This window comes from Stegostoma tigrinum, chromosome 4, assembly GCF_030684315.1.
Source record: "Stegostoma tigrinum isolate sSteTig4 chromosome 4, sSteTig4.hap1, whole genome shotgun sequence".
In the NCBI taxonomy this organism is placed as follows: domain Eukaryota; kingdom Metazoa; phylum Chordata; class Chondrichthyes; order Orectolobiformes; family Stegostomatidae; genus Stegostoma; species Stegostoma tigrinum.
In genome coordinates this window covers 126,594,752-126,612,033 of record NC_081357.1, presented here as the reverse complement: position 1 = coordinate 126,612,033, position 17,282 = coordinate 126,594,752, and the positions used below count along the sequence as shown (strand labels likewise).

Below are 17,282 nucleotides of genomic sequence, written 5' to 3'. Positions count from 1 at the left end.
ATACTGTTGCTTCCCTACTCTGATAGTTCAGCCCACTTGAAATAAGGGCCAATATTCAATGTGCTATCTTTATGCGTTTTGTGCACAAGCCCACCCAAGTCCCTTTGTGTTGCAGCTTTCTGCAGTTTTTTTTTTCTCCATTTAAGTTATATTCTGTTCTTTTGTTCTCCATTGCAAAATGAACAACTTCACATTTTCCTATAGGGTACTCCATTACCTTTCTAGCCATTGTGTTCAATTTGGTTTAGAATAACTAAAGTTTAAGTGAATCTCCAGGAGATTATTTGAGAAGACCAAAGGGTTTATACATTCTCACTTCTCATTTGCCTGCTCCAAAAATAATTAAGTTTTTGATTTTAATTTGGGAGATTCAGATTTCTTTTTAAAATAATTGCAATCATACAGCAACGTGTATGTCATTTCAAATGTTTTCCAGACAACAAAATAGTTACTCAATGTGGAAAAATCTAGCAGACATCTTGTACACAGCATGATCCTGCAAACTGCAATAGGATAACGACAATACAATATGTTTAGTGATATCAGCTTCATTCTAGCCCACAGAAGTGTTGCACTGATTATCTTTTCTAGTTTCAGTAGAATCTGAACCCTCAATCCTGCTCCAATTAAGTTGACGCTGACAGCAACAGAACTGTTTGTGCCTAAAGTCTTCCAACTTTAAAAAGGTAAGCCTTGGGCAACTCTTTAAACAAAGTATCTGTATTTTTTATAGTTAGTGAAAAAGTGAATGCTGTTGCAAATTTGAAAACAAAATGTAAGACTTTCCAAGGTGACACTTTAAATTTGAGATGATCATTTCTGTTCTTATTAATAATTAACTTGATAGTCTGTGTATTTTGAATAATATATCATCATTACAAAGCACACTACTCTAGGCACTTTAAATTGATATTTATTAAGTTCCTAATTACTTTAACCAATATACATATTATTAGATTTAAAATTTTATATTCTTCCTTTACATGTAGTCTTTTCTGCGCACATTTAAGAAATGGAAACTATTCCTAAAACTGATGCAGTTATAATTTATGCTGGTTTGCATCTCCTTCCTAAAATGAATAACAAATCGAATCATATATTCCTGCAGGCGTACAATTATTATGTTTTCATTTTACTGAGTTTATTATTGCATTGTCATTTACTTTAGAATGAGACAAAACACTAACAGCATGTATACTTGCATAAAATAGAAGTCAGGAAATTGATTCACGTGCTTCTTTCATTTCCATTTTGCTACTACAATCATTTAAACAGCTATTGCATGTCAAACATATCATACCCTGAGTATTGCAAAATGCAACAAATAAATAATCATAAAAAACAACTTTGACTGGAAAGCAGTGAGACTAATGAATACAATCAATTGACAATGTTCTGTTTTGCTGAACAGTTCTCAAATGTAGTGATGTTCTGAATGGTTTCTTGATCTTGAATGCTAGAGGCATCTATGGTGCTATTGTCACTGGCATTGGTGCTAATCATGGAAGAGATACTAGCAATGAGAGAATGCATATTTTTGGCATATATATTTCGAATATTCATGTAAGGTAAGGAACAATCCTCTGCAAGTTCTGTATTGCAGTGATTAATATCCACCATTTTATGCTTCCTATAGTACTTTGAAAATTTATTGAAAATGATAGTGATGGGCAAAGCCACTACCAAAATCCCACATATAATGCAGACAGTCCCTATGAGCTTTCCAAAGAGAGTGACTGGATATGTGTCCCCATACCCAACTGTGGTCATACTGATGGTTGCCCACCACCAGCTCATTGGAATACTATGAAGCCCTGATTCAGCTTCATCTTTTTCAACAGAATAAACAAGGACAGAGAATATAGAGATGCCAACTGTCAAAAACAAAAGCAGCAGCCCAACTTCATGGTAGCTGTGCCTGAGCGTGGCTCCCAAGGACCGTAGTCCCACTGAATGCCTGGCCAGCTTCAGGATGCGGAATATCCTCATTAGACGAAGGATTTGAATCACTTTACCCACATTTTCCAACTCCTCGCTGTCCTCATCCATCGTCTCCACAGCTAGTGTGAAGTAGAACGGTAGAATTGAAACAAAGTCAATGATATTCAAAGGGTTTTTGAAGAATTTCTTTAGACATGGTGCAACTGCAAATCTTGCAATGAACTCCACAGTGAACCAAACTATACATGCGATCTCCAAACCTTCTAGAGCAGGATGAACAATCTCTTTGCCTTCCTCATCAAATTGCTGGAACTCGTGCATGCTATGAATGCACATAGCCACAATGGATGTAAGGACAACACTTAAAGACAAAATTGCCAAGGTTTTGGCCAAGAGCGAGTGCCCAGGATTTTCTAATCTGAGCCATGCATTCTTTCTTACATTCCCACACCACATGTTGTCAAATTTATCCAGATCTTTATCCAAGACTGATAGTTCTTCAAAGGAAGAATCAATACTTTCATCACTTTTCTGCTCCCAATCTTTGTCCACCTTCCTCTCTTGGTACCTGTTGCTGCAGCAAGAGTCAATAAAAAGTTCATTAATTCCCCAATACTCAATCTCTTGGCTGAAAGAAAATGCACACAGCTCCTCCATGACATGAAGTTTCCCAGTGTAGTAGAAGTTCAAAATGTAGCGGAATAAACATGGATTCCGATCAAAGTAATATTCCTTATCCACAACATTGTAATCATCACACAGCTCTAAAATAGCCTCCTCAGTGTCACAGTTCAGTAGTTTTCCTAACCTTGTTTGAGGAAACCGCTGCAGGGTACCTTGATCAACTCTCTGCTTGTATCCTCCTACATTTATATTGATGAGTTCATGATCAGCCGCTGTCCTTTCAAACATCTGCCCGTAAACCATGTCGACAAGTCCTTATCGATTTGTTGCTTCCATTTAATATTTGTAAATATTAGACAGCTTACACCTAAAATACAACAATTGTTACTTAACATTACACATTTGCAAAGGTGGATGACATGGTAAGAAATATCTAAGACCATTCTAAAACAGAGAGGTCAAAACATGGAATCACAGATTCCAAAGAACTAAACGAATGTTTTAATACTCACCCTCATAGTTAAAATTGGACCCAAAGGTTTAAATATTATCTCCCACAGTAATTAACCAATCCATCAAATAAAAAGGTAAAAGAATAAACAGATGAAGGCTAAAAGACCAAACAGTTGTTTATATTCACAATTGAAACTTGTTTACTTTTCAGTAGAGTTGAGGCCGTCAATAAAATTGAGGAACACTGTTAAGAGTATCAAGCATTTATCCACTGATATTGCCAACTAAAATTTCAAAGCATTAGATTAGATTAGATTAGATTAGATTCCCCACAGTGTGGAAACAGGCCCTTTGGCCCAACAAGTCCACACTGCCCTTTGAAGCATCCCACCCAGACCCATTCCCCTATAACCCACACAGCCCTGAACACTATGGGCAATTTAGCATGGCCAATCCACCTAGCCTGCACATCTTTGGACGGTGGGACGAAACCGGAGCACCCGGAGGAAACCCACGCAGACATGGGGAGAACGTGCAAACTCCACACAGACAGCTGCCCGAGGCTGGAATCGAACCTGGGTCCCTAGCGCTGTGAGGTTGAAGTGCTAGCCACTGAGCCACCATGCCGCCCCATGTTTTCATAGATAATATAATTAGATAGCCATTTGGATTCAAGTATTCACGTAAAGGGTGACAAATTTATTGGAACAAAATGACCAAGGAGTCTATGGAATGGATAACATTGGCAAATTTTAAGAAAAGGAGATAAATCAATTTAGTTTGCAAAAACTGTTTCAGAGTATACAAAGGAACCTGTCAAACTTTTATACAGGCAGATAGCATACTGAGCCTTTTCATTTCTTCCCAAATTTACTCATGGGACATGGGCATTGCTGGTTGGTCAGCATTTATTGCCCATCCCCGCTGCCCTTGAGAAGGTGGAGGTGAGCTGCCTTATTGCACCACTGCAGTCCAAGTGCTGTTGGTTGACCTACAATTCAATTCCAATTGCCCACTGGAATCTTCAATTCCCAGGCAATTCCATTGGAGTCCATGCTGTTTGTTGAAAGGATCTGCATAAATGGCATTGCGCAGGAGAGCAAAAGTGACTTTTACATTTGGCCATTAAATAGGTTAAATGGTGTATTGGTAGAACTTAATTGAATCTAAGAATAATGAGGATATCCCATGCAGCAGTATATGAAGCTGGTGTTACACTGTCCAAATAATGTTTCTGTTCCTCATTGTCCTGCCCCTCCTCCTTACAATTTGTTCCTCCCTCAGAATGATCTGTAAACACTCTGTGCTCCCGTGTACCTCCTGTGGGTCCAAGCCTTATTGCTATGCATGGTTTTGCTTAACTCTGATAAAGGGTCTAGGCCCAAAACGTCAGCTTTTGTGCTCCTGAGATGCTGCTTGGCCTGCTGTGTTCATCCATCTTCACACTTTGTTATCTTGGATTCTGCAGCATCTGCAGTTCTCTATCTCTAATCTCAATACACTATAACTGTTTTGAAGCCCCTACCTGTCACATTTTGAAGGACACCTCCAGTTCCATGCAGGAAGCTTGAGTATATCTTCAGTACGCCAGTGGCTTTGTTGATAACTAATCTGGTGGTCACACAACGTCTTGGGTAGATATTTTCTAACCAACCTGTTCAAAGATATTATCACATGCCTCTAGAGCAGGTGGGACTTGAACCAGCAACTCCTAGCTCTAAGGAATATGACCACTGCACCACAAGGGCCTGTAAATACTGGGACAATGAATGTTAAATTTCATTCCTCAATAATTTGAGAGGTGTTACTTTCTAAGCATTTCACAGCAGTGATAAATCAGCATTGAGGATCAATGAGATTAGTGGGAGTAAACTATTACAGGAGAAGAGCATCAAAGAAGTTACCTGGGAATGATGTGCATGCCTAAACATCTTTTTGTGTTTGTCCACCATGTGGCGATTGAAGGAGTGGAAAGTCTTGTGGTTGACAAACACTCCTGATAATCAATGGTTACTTTAATTGCCACAAGTGGGAAGTCAATCAGAGCCACAATCCCGCATGCTCATTCATCCTGTCTGATACCATTGATGGTAACGATCACTGAATTGTCAGGCCCTGGCAAAGATCGTCAGTCACGCGTATTCAGTATCTGTCTGCCTCCAATTGCGAGGTCCCACAGGTATGACCAAATGAATCTTGGACAGATCCAGAAACAAAGATGCTTGAAGGCAGTGACTAATGGAACATGGCCAGGAGAGTCTCTCTTAGCAGCAGGACTTACTCCAGCAGACTGCAAGTGCATACATGATCTGATGCAACATGTGCCACTACAAGTTGTTATAAAGCTTCTTGCGACACTGGTATTCAAGCAGGCTGTGGAAGATTAACCTCTGCCTATAGACTTATACTGACATGGTATCCTGGGAGCTGCACTTCTCTGCTGCAGAGTGTTCTCTTGCAGGTCTGAGATGCCCAAGAACAACAGCCTGTTTCTGATCAATTTGGTCCTTAACTGAATTCCTAAGTAACCACTGTATCAACAGTACTCTTGCTGATCAAATCAATCAGAAATCCCAAACACAGATTAGACTGAAGAACCACCAGGTGTAAAGTTCATACGTGACAGGAGCACAAGCAGGTCATTCACCCTTCAAGACTGGCCTGCCATTCAAAGAGACCATGGCTAATCTGAAAATTTTCAACTATTGTTGCTGTTGTTACTTGTATTGTAATATAAATGCTGATTGTGCCTCAGATACTGCTAGAGTTACTTGTATATGTTAGAATACTGATATTTTGGATAAGTGCAAGACTATCCATTTTGATCACAGAAATGGAAAGGCAACTTAATATCTAAATAGTGAAATACTTAAGTGCAGCAGTGTAGAGGGAGCTGGGTGTCCTTGTGCATGAATCACAAAAATAGTATGCAGGTTCTAGCAGGAATTAAGCAAGGCAAATGGAATTTTGACATTTGTTGCTAAAAGAAGAGAGTATAAAGTTAGGGAAGTGTTGCTGTAACTGTACAAGTTGTTAGATCTGATGTATTGCATACAGCTTTGATCCCTTTACCTGGGCAGGAATGTAGTTGCATCAGAGGCAGTTCAGAGAAGGTTCACTAGATTGATTCCAGAGACGAGGGGCTTGTTTTATGAAGAGAGATTCAGCAGGTTAAGCCTACACCGTCTGGAATTCAGAAGTATAAGAGGAAATCTAATTGAAGTATAAGATGCTAAAGGGATTCACAAAATAGACATAGAAAGGATATTTCCTTATGTGGAGCAATCTAGATTAGGAAGTCAGTGTTAGGATAAGGGGTAGCAGATTTAAAACAGACGAGAAATTATTTCTCTCAAGGGATTGTGAATCTGTGGAATTCACTACTCAGAATACTGAAGATGCTGGGGAGTTAAGTAAATTTAAGTTGTGGCGGGGAGGGGGGGGGTAGACAGATTTTAAATTACTAATGGGTTAAAGGCTTATGGAAAGTGAGCAAGACCAAAATGAGATTAGTCATGGTCCTGTTGAATAGTGGAGCAAGCTCGTGGGGCTGAATGATCTATTCCTGCTCCTACTTCTTATGATCCAAAGATTGTATGGGGTTTTTCTGCATTATGGCCCAGTTGATTGGGAGAGGTATGTATGTATATATATGAAACATCTTGGCATGGTAACTCAGTTCATTAATCTCTGCTGCCTTAATCCTACAATCAGCACCAGTGGTGTTAGCCACATAGGCACATTGGAATTCTCCCTAAATTCAGCCACCTTAATTTCAATCTGTTCAAGATTTTCAAGGCAGGAGATTTCTTGTGGCAATCAGTCATCTCCAGCTGGAGAAATGTCAGTGAACTAGCGAGCAAGCACACAGTGAGCACATCCAGGTGCATTAACAATTCTGGCAAAGCCTTGGTTCAACGACATTAACCAAGAACAGGTGCCCAGTTGGATGGATGTGACTTGTAACATTTACCTCCAACATCCTTTTCAGGCAGGGATAATCCCTCAAGTCTAGTGTAATTCCAAAGTCATTGCTTTCTTAAAAAAAGGTAGGAACACCAGGCAACAGTCCCAAAAGCAACTGTCCTGTCATCTTCTGTCTACAGCATAAAAATTGGCAGACATTTAACCAGATAAAAACCAGTTTTAAAAATTTCCCTCCTAAAAACAGTATGTTGGCCAGAGAGGGAAGAGTGGCTGATCCTTGCAGTTACTTCCAGAGACTGAATTTCATAAATGGTTAAAGACTGGAGCCATGTTCTTTCAACATTAGCTGGTGCAAAATTACATTATGAAGTTTAGAACAATTGATCAATATCACAAATCTTCTTAAGTTTATTAACACCCTTTTCTCATCAATCCTAAGCTGAGGGGAATCGCTAGTAAAGTCAGCATTTATTTCAAATACCCAATTGCCCTTGAGAAGGTGGTGACAGTGAGTCACCTTGTTAACAACTGAGTTTATTTGCCACACCTTTTCAGAAGACAGCAGAAAGTCCACCAGACTATTGTGGTTTTGGGATAACAAAGGTCAGACCAGGACAGAGCAGACATTTCCCTCCTAAAAAGGACATGATGGGTATTTACCACAAATGCCTGCTCACCATGGATGGGAGGAAATGGCGGCCTAGTGGTGTTATTGCTGGGCTGTTACTCCAGAGACCCAGATAATATTCTGTGGAATCCTGCCACGGCAGATGGTGGCATTTGAATTCAATAAATATTTGGAATTAAAGAGTCTAGTGATGGCTGTAAATCTATTGTGGATTCTTAGGGAAGAAGTCACCTGATTCACTAAAGTCCGTTAGGGCAGAATCCTGCCATCCTTATCTGGTCAGGCCTACATGTGACTCCAGTCCCACAGCAATATGATTGAATCTGGACTTTGGGGTAGGGCAATAAATGCTACCTAGCCAATGACACCCTCATCCTGTGAATGAATAAAGAAAAAATTACTGAGAAGAGTTTTTTCTTTAAAAAATCCCTCCTCACATATTGGCATTACCTCAATAACATTGGACAAAAGAAACTTGTCAAGAAACATTCCAGTCTGAGAAATTACAGCCAGAACAATTTTGCACTGTAGAGCACCGAGTTCCTCGGAGTGACGATAACTGACAAGCTGTCCTGGGCTTCCCACGTAGGTGCAACGGTGAAGGCGGCACAACAACACCCATTCCTCAGGCAGCTTAGGAAATTTGGCAGGTCCATAAGGTCCCTCACTACAGATGCACCATTGGAAGCATAATGCCCGGGTCTAATGGCCTGGGATGGTAACTCCTCTGCCCAGGACTGTAGGAAACTAGAGAAGGTGGTGTGCATAGCCCAGACCATCATGGAGGCCAACCTCCCATCCATGGACTCTATTTACGCAGCTCACGGGCCAACAAAGACCCATCGCACCCCGGTAATGATCTCCTGTATCTTCTGCCTGATGGAAGAGGCTGTAGAAGTCTGAACACATGCACAAGTAGGTTCAGGAACAGCTCCTTCACAGCAATTATCAGACTGTTGAATGGACTCTAGCCTTAAATAATCTAACCTGCAACGCAACCTGTATGCCTCTATGTGTTGTTGGTTTGTACATTCTTTGTTTACGAGTGGTACAGGCAGATCACAGCAAGCAATGCTTTTCACAGTACTTTGGTGCACGAGACAATAAAAAGTTAAAACCAAAAAGTGGGCCAGTCTACTCTATAAAATACCATTCTGCTTCATGATCCTGCAGTTGCCATGCAATGAAAGTGGATGTGCAACTAAACATGACCAATGAGGATGGCGTTACGGATGCCAAAATCCATATCACCCCATCTGCCACGAAGCATTGGAAAGCATCATGACTAACTTGAACATTCCCATTCATGAAGACTTGGAAACTCATCATGAAAGCATTTACTCATACCAGCCATTCTGGGTAACAGCAGCTGATATTCATGCAGCTGGTATCATCACACTATCCAGAAGTGTAAAACTGCACAATGCATATAGATTAAAGAACCAATATTGCAATAATGACCTCATCTCTGGATTTGACATCTCTCACCATTCAATTGATTTGGCACAGGTAAAGGATGATGCAACCACTCGTCCACAACTGGAAGGTGAGGAATGATCTGCATTGCAGCTGTATCTAGGAGTCCCTAATTGTGAAGTGCATCTGATCAACTGCAAAACAAAGATCTATCATAGAAGGCATGTTGCCCCACTTGGCACATGGGAGGCAATCAAGACAATTGCCAAACTGGGCATAATGTGCTTTTCTTACTGTCCAGAAGTAACGGCAATATGTAATCCAATCTGTTGTTCCTTTCCAAAACGGCTCAGAACTTTTGAGGAAAGTCTAAGCAAAAAGCTATTTACTTGCTAGGCTTCATAATGGCCAGTGACACAAACAATATAAAACTGCAAGGGAAGGATTAATGGGGAAAGTAATTATTTATTCCTCAATCAGATCAAAGTCTTTAAATTACAGCATATTAACATATGCATCTTTTGTAAAAGATTTTATTAGTATTGAGAGATAATGGGAACTGCAGATGCTGGAGAATCCACGATAACAAAGTGTGGAGCTGGATGAACACAGCAGGCCAAGCAGCATCTCAGGAGCACAAAAGCTGACGTTTCGGGCCTAGACCCTTCATCAGGAAAAAAAACTATTATTAGTATTGTTACCTCTAGCTAAAGTAGTGGACAGATGAATTTCAGACAAACATGGCAATGGGTAACATGCTGCTATCGCAGCAACTTGTCAAGCCCCAGGGCTAATGAGTTTGACTGAGAAATATTTTAATGTGACTGCAGAGATAAGGGAGCATAATGTGAGACAAAGAACAACTATTCTGCTCAGCAGTTACTCTAGGGTCTGAGGGGTAAGTTCTCTTCTGAATTTTGTAAAGATATTGTGCTCCTCACTTGCTTGTTTCTGTGTTGTTACTGTATATAATGAACATTCCATTAGAGGATAAAGACCTGGCTCTCACCCTTTGTAATCATTAACTGTGTCAGCTGTGGTTCAATTGCTAGCACTGAACACCCACTGCTACTCCCACACCCTTTCCTCAGAGTCAGGAGGTTAAAGTGCAAATCCCATTCTACAAACTTGGCAAACAAAATCCCATGCTGATGCTGCAACATAGTAAAGAGGGAATGCTACACTGTCAGGGGTTGTCCCCATCGCCTCTTTTAAAAGGAGATATTAAGCTTTAAGAACACAAAAACAGGGTAGGCAACTTTGCCCCTCAAGCCTGGTCAGCAATTTAACATGATCAAGGTTAATCTCATCTCAGCCTCTCCTCCACTTTCCTGCTGCTCCCCATAACCCTTAACTAAAAATCAGTCTCTCTTCTCAAAATGTATTGGGTGACCCAACACCCACTGCACTCTGGGAGGTTGAACTCCACAGGTCCTAAAACTAACTTCACATTCTAGATTGCCACGCAAGGTGAAACACCCTCTCTACATTTACTCTGTCAATCCCCTGTTGACATCTTACTTCCCTCAATTAGATCTGCACTCATTCTTAAAATCCCTTAACATATTGGCTTAAACTGCACAATCTCTCCTCATAAGGTAAACACCTCATTTCTGGAATCAATTTTGTGAGCCTTCTCTGAACTGTCTCCAAAGTAAATATATCTTCAAATGAGAGGGTCAAATCTGTGCACAGTGCTCCAGATGCAACTTCACAAGTGTCTCATACTGTTCCAGCAACACTTTCCTATTTTTACATTTCATTCTCTTAGCAATAGTGCCAAAATACCATTTATATTATTTATAGAGGGGTGGCAATGGCCTAGTGGCATTATTGCTGGACTATTCATCCGAAAACCCCAACAACGCTAAGGACCTGGGTTCAAATTCTGCCATGGCAGAAGGTGGAATTTGAATTCAATGAATATTTGGAATTAAGTATCTAATGGTATGCATGAATCATTGCCAATTGTCGGAAAAATCCATCTGGTTCATTAACGTCCTTTAGGGAAAGAAACAGCCATTCTCACCTGGTCTGGCCTACATGCGACTCCAGACCCACAGCAATGTGGCTAACTAATGAGTCAACATAAATCAACGTGACTAATGAGGCCGCACAGTGGCTCAGTGGTTAGCACTGGTGCCTCACAGCACCAGCAATTCAGGTTTGATTCCACCCTCAGGTGATTGTTCGTGTGGAGTTTGCACATTTTCCCCGTGTCTGTGTGGATTCCCTCTGGCTGCTCCCGTTTCCACCCACAGTCCAAAGCCTGTGCAGGTAAGGTAAACTGGCCATGATGAATTGCCTGCAGTGTTTAGGGATGTGTAGATTAGGTCGGTTACAAGGGGATGGGTCAGGGTGGGAATCAGAGATTCATTGTGGGCTTGTTGGGCCGAAGGGCTTGTTCCCACACTGTAGGGATGCTATGATGATGACCTACGATCTACGACTCTTTGGGCAGTTAGGGTTGGGCAATAAATGCTACCTAGCCAGGAAAACCCTCATCCTGTTAATGAAGAAAGGAAAAAATATTGAAGTGCTTTCATAAAGTCCTAACTTTTGGAAAGTCACTGTTCAAATGTAATAATAATGTTGTTAAAAGATACTCTGGCAGGTTCTGTGGAAAATTACCAACTGAAACATTATTTAATTTAACGGGGGTAATAGGGGTTTTATCTGGCAGCAAGGGAACCAGCAAAGGCTTTGTGCCACACTGTTGGGGAAGGCCCACTCTGTTAAATACCTATTAGAAAACTCAAAGGATGGCAACTCTCCACTGCAGGCAATGATAATGGGACAGATGCTGATAATGCACCCACCACAGATGCAGGATCATCAACACACCTAGGCCTCAAGTGAGTGCAGTGAGGCTGGAGGTCACAAGGAGGGGAATCAGAGGAAAAGACCGAGTGGTCAGTAGGCGAGGGAGTGGATCTCAATCTTCCCCAATTCCTGATGGCCAGGTTCCTGGCTCAATCAAACCTGACAATGAAGGACTCCTATCACTGCCCCAATCAAACCATCACACCCAAAAGGGGATGTTTTTTGGACTTTTTGTGAACCCATTCTGCTGGCTGCCATTGTTTGAACAGCAGGAGCAGACACTCAAGTGAAAACTAATTTCCCATTTATTGTCATCTGGGTAGGAAGGCACTCCACAAGCTTCCTGTCCTGGATCACAGTCCCACAAAGCATCTTCCTTCCCCAATCTCTAAATATGCCACTGAGCTGCATTAAATTCCTCCTGCTGATTTTGCATCTCTATGGATGCTGCCTCATCTGCTCAGGATTTCCAAAGCATTTTATGGAAGGAAAACAAAGAAATCAAAAAGATCCCCTTGATGAATTCATTGAAGAGCAGTGAGGAAAAAATTGCAGTGCTGTTGGCATTGTTTGGCCAATAAATTGGAACCTTGAGTTATTTGAGTTAGTGGTCATTATTGCCGACATTTATCCCAGCTGTAAAGTCAATGGATAGGCCATGGAAGTGCAAAAATAAATCAGAAGTGCTATTACAAAATATTGGAAACCAGTTATTGGATAATGTATTTATTAGTAATGTTACAGCAATAAATACATTTCCAACATCTAAGTAATATGGTCATAATTCTATACTGTTTATATCTCAAATACGAAGTCACATATGGACTCAAAACAGGACTCAAAACTTGAGCAAGTTTCATCAGTGAACAGATTCAGCATACAAAAGGGAAGCAATGACTGCATGTATTTATTAATTCTGATGGATCACGCTGTCAACTCCAAAAAATCCTTTTTTTTAATACTATTAAAAATATTCAAAACCAAAAATAAATGCTTACATTGCTGTTTTGAACCTGACCTTAAAAAAAGTCATGGGTTAAATTTCTACTTGAAGCAATATCATTACAGGGTCCATAAAAGCCAAAACCTCTTGAAATGACTGTGCCTTGACATGGTTAATGTGTTATAATACTATCAAACACATCACCAGGCAATACAATCTGCATCTCCACTACGGAATACCACCTTGTCTATCATAAGAACAAATTACTGGGGAATACTGCTGAAAGTCTGAAAAGAAAACAGAAAATACTAACAAGAAACTCATTAAGCCATGGCTGTGAAGAGAGGACTAGTTTTAGGTCAACAATCTTTTGTCAGAACTCACTCATTTACTGTTACATTGGCCCAGAATTTGCTGGAGTTGGGAAAATGAGGTAAGCACCACTGAGTTCCATTAATTTCTTTATTTATTGTTTGAAGCATAAGCTACTAACATAAAAAGGAGTTGAACTGGACTTCTGGAGCATTGCCAAGTAATGGCACTAACTACATATAAAAGGGCCAGAAGAAAACAGCAAATGGTACGCAAAGGATATGGGAATTAATCAAATTCAAATTTAATAAAGAAAGAGTAGAGGATAAGAAAGTTAATGTTCAGAAAGGAGGAAAGAATGATAATATAAATATTTAAATGTTAAAAACGTTGTGGGGGAAATGTACTTTTTGCATGCGTTCACAGCTATAATTTGTTCCTTTTTGGGCCTCCAGGGTTCAGTGACCTTCCAAGACCATAAATCACCCAGTTCGCCTTGAAAATGCAATCCTAACTTTCTACAGTAATGATTCATAATCATGGTGCAAATCCAGGAACTGCTTAATATGCATTGGACTGGTTGACCATGTGTCTCTGATCTAACAAGTCAAATGGTCGAGTTGGTTTGATTTCCAAGCAATGTCTGGGTGATTTTAAGTCCATGCCATAGTCTGGCCCAGCAATAAACTGCTTAGGATGGAGAAGCTTCTTAAACTTGCTATTAAACTGAGTGCCCCAAGAACTCTCCACTATTTTTCCAGCTAATTCTGGACAAAAATAGATTTTATCTTGGAATGCACTGAATGCGCTTCCTGCTATTCAGCATTTGGAAAGTCATACAATATAATCAAGACATTGTCCCAAGGCATCTGAATACCTTAAAGAGAAAGTGGACTGTAGCATTCGTATAACAGAACCTATTAAAATCTAACACTGAAGCATTTAACAATGAATCATTTAAGCACTTAAAAAAAGGAAACAGATTGTTCAGCTTCCAAACACTTGAAAGAACTGTTGGAACTGTTCTTGGGGCACTCAGTCTAACAGGAAGTTTAAGAAGTTTCTCCAACTGTTGGAATACAGTGTGGAATCTGGCCTCCCTGCTGTAGGAAAGATGTTGCAAACTTGAAAAAGGGTTTATAAGAGATTCACAAGGATGTTGCTAGAGCTGGAGGGTTTGAGCCAGAGGGAGAGGCTGAATAGACTGGAGCTATTTTCCTCGGAGCACCTGGAGGCTGAGGGGTGAACTTATAGAAATTTATAAAATCATGACTGGTATGAATAGGGTCAATAAACAAGGTATTTTCCCCAGGGTTGGGGGAGTCCAAACTGGAGGGGCATGGGTTTAAGGAGAGAGAGGAAAGATTTCAAAGGGAGCTAAGGGGCAACTTTCTCACACTGAGGGTAGTCCATATGGAATGCGCTTTCAGAGGAAGTGGTGGAGGCTGGTACAATTACAACAATTGAAAGACATCTGGATGATACATTAATAGAAAGGGTTTAGAGGGATATGAGCCAAATGCTGGCAAATGGGACTAAATTTACTTCGGATATCTGGTCAGCATGGACAGTTGGACTGAAGGGTCTGTTTCCATGCTGGGTACTTCATGGGCTCTGACTGTACAACTGCTTGTAGGGTTTATGAACAGTGATGCTTCTAAAACCAGTTCCAAAGAAAGTCAGTTCATGGATGATAAATGGCTTGGGTAGCTATGTTGAAATGGAAATTATCACCACTGGCCCATAAACTGAACATCCCCTTGAAACGAAGTCGAAGGGCAAATCAGAAGAAAACAAAGAAAAAAAATCAATAACAGCAAAAGACCTGAAAGCATCAAACGACTTTTGGAAACGGATGCGCCAAACAGGCTCGTATAGAAATAATGGCCGTACTGAACCAATAATGAACACGTCGATTTGTCTCGCCAATAGCCAAGTGACTAAACTAACAATCTAGCAACACAACTGCAGGCTCATAGAACTCTTTCCCTAACATAACTATCGGTTTTATTTTTAAGTTTCCCATCCCAATTGCTTACGAAGAGGGGAACCTCACTTTCCGGGTATCTCTGGTATACACACTGTTGGTTTACGGCCGCAGAACTTCTTCCTAACCGGTCGTATCGAGAAAATATTTGCCTACTCGGCTACCCGAGCCAGCTGCCGTGGAGATACACTGGGGGGACCTCTGGAAACATCTTTCTGTGACCCACGCTCGCTGACCTGGGTCCCTCTCTGTTAACCTGAATTTACAAAGTTAGAGGTTGCTCCTAACGTTACAAAAAAAATGACCGTTCCATCGGATCAACGCCATGTTACTTTAAATAACCATTATCTTGTGTTTATATTCAGCGAACGTGCTTTGAAATTGCTGAATATCACATTCTATTTGCATGTATGACCAACTGAATAATTTAATAAAACTGTCTTTAATCTTAAAACAGGAGCCTCTCTCAAATATTGACGGAATATCAGCATTTTGACTTTTTTTTAAAAAATGCTGCTTTATCATTTGCAGTGCGTTTTATTAGTTACTTTCGACCTCGAAACTTACAGAATGTAACATCCTGGAAGATGCATCAATACGGAGATTCCAAAATCACAACACATAAAAGGCAACACTTTTGCACTTAAAGTAACGAACTGGCGATGGAGAGAGTAAGTGATTTAGCGAAAATGTAGAGGGGAGGAATTTGAGAAGAAAATCACTATCAACGGGACAGAGGGATTTCAGGACGATTTTAAAATGAATTATACACCCTAACGCATCTAATGGCTGTAAAGTGAAACTCTACAAGACGCATGTACGTTGCGAAAAGCCAACTATAAACTGAAGTTTAAACTGAACAAATGACAGGACCCAGATATGATGTAAGACACTAAGTTATGGGAGGGAATGCAACAAACTTTGATAATGCTGATATACGTAGGCAACGCCTTTAACCAGAAACGCAAAGCATAAACCGTGGCTGATGTGTGTGTGGGTTGCAAGACTTTTGGAAGCTCCGTGTATTAACATAATCTTAAATATGTAGTGTTACAAACCTCGTCAGGGTAAGTTTCAAGCCACGAAAACTCACCACTCAGCATGCTACAAAGAAAACCCATTCAAATGAACAGTAGTTAACTCAAGGACCAAGCACACTGATCGGTAACTTTGAAATATAAGAATTTTATGTACATGTGTATTACCTTTCTCTGGATTTTGATATTATAGATTTTGTCCAAAGGTACACTTTCACCATGCAGTTGCAAAAACACACAAAACCCTTGGAAGTACATCCTGGCCGTTTTAATTGAAATACAACGTATTTGACTTGAAGCATCCTCGCTGCCCATACTCGGCTTCAACCTCTCATTGCTGCCGCTCTCGCAGGCTGAACACTAGCTTATATCTGGAGGCGGGACTTGGCTCATTCGCTCGGTGGTTGGTCCGTCCTTTACCTTTTTACCTTGGTTTGATTGGCTCTCTTACCCACTCCATCCTACCATTGGAATTGTACGAAATGAAACGTATGCAGTTCCTTTCTGCGAACTGACATTTGTTGCAATGATCCTAATCATCCATATCTCAGTGCAGAAGGGGCTGTAACACAGTGCTGAGACGGATGACTTGAAGAGTTTCATCAGTAACAACTGAGCGGCACATCTGCAAGTATGGTGCTGGCGCTATGCCTAGATTACAAAGTAGGGAACGTGTCGCACCGAGCATCCCCTGACGAAATAGTCAAAGTTGTCGAGCAGAATGTCAAAAATACACTGCATTTTCAGCAAAGTCTAAGTGGACCTGTGCTGCACTATATATTTTTGAGGTTTATTAGGAATTCACGATAGTGCGTTTCACTCGTTGGTTTGTCATGTAAATGATTGGAATTCTAAACGAAGATTACACGTTTGTGTCTGAATGAAAACACGCTCATTTTAAATGATTCATTAGGAAGGATCAGTGCTTTGTCACATAATCCCATCACTAGCCTTAAAAAAAACACGTCGATTATTGTGGCACACTTTTAGGTTGCTGTTACTTTTAACCAACACCTTCTAAAAGCAATCAGAGATAATGGGAACTGCAGATGCTGGAGATTCCAAGATAATAAAATGTGAGGCTGGATGAACACAGCAGGCCAAGCAGCATCTCAGGAGCACAAAAGCTGACGTTTCGGGCCTGGACCCTTCATCAGAGAGGGGGATGGGGGGAGGGAACTGGAATAAATA

The 17,282-nt window shown here is 40.6% G+C and overlaps 1 protein-coding gene across 2 annotated transcripts; it reads right to left on the bottom strand.

Moving 5' to 3' along the window:
* Window positions 1-979: 979 nt before the first annotated feature.
* kcns3a (potassium voltage-gated channel, delayed-rectifier, subfamily S, member 3a) lies at window positions 980-16,414 on the bottom strand. 2 transcript variants are annotated; one of them, XM_048531383.2, is made up of 3 exons: window positions 16,260-16,414; window positions 2,750-2,932; window positions 980-2,515 (listed from the first exon to the last, which is right to left on the bottom strand). In XM_048531383.2, the coding sequence occupies exons 2-3, from the start codon at window positions 2,866-2,868 to the stop codon at window positions 1,381-1,383; spliced, it is 1,254 nt and encodes a 417-aa protein (XP_048387340.1). In that variant the 5' UTR covers window positions 2,869-2,932; window positions 16,260-16,414; the 3' UTR covers window positions 980-1,380. The 2 variants fall into 2 exon arrangements, with proteins under 2 accessions (XP_048387340.1, XP_048387339.1); XM_048531382.2 differs by having other exon boundaries at window positions 980-2,932.
* Between the last annotated feature and the right edge of the window lie 868 nt (window positions 16,415-17,282).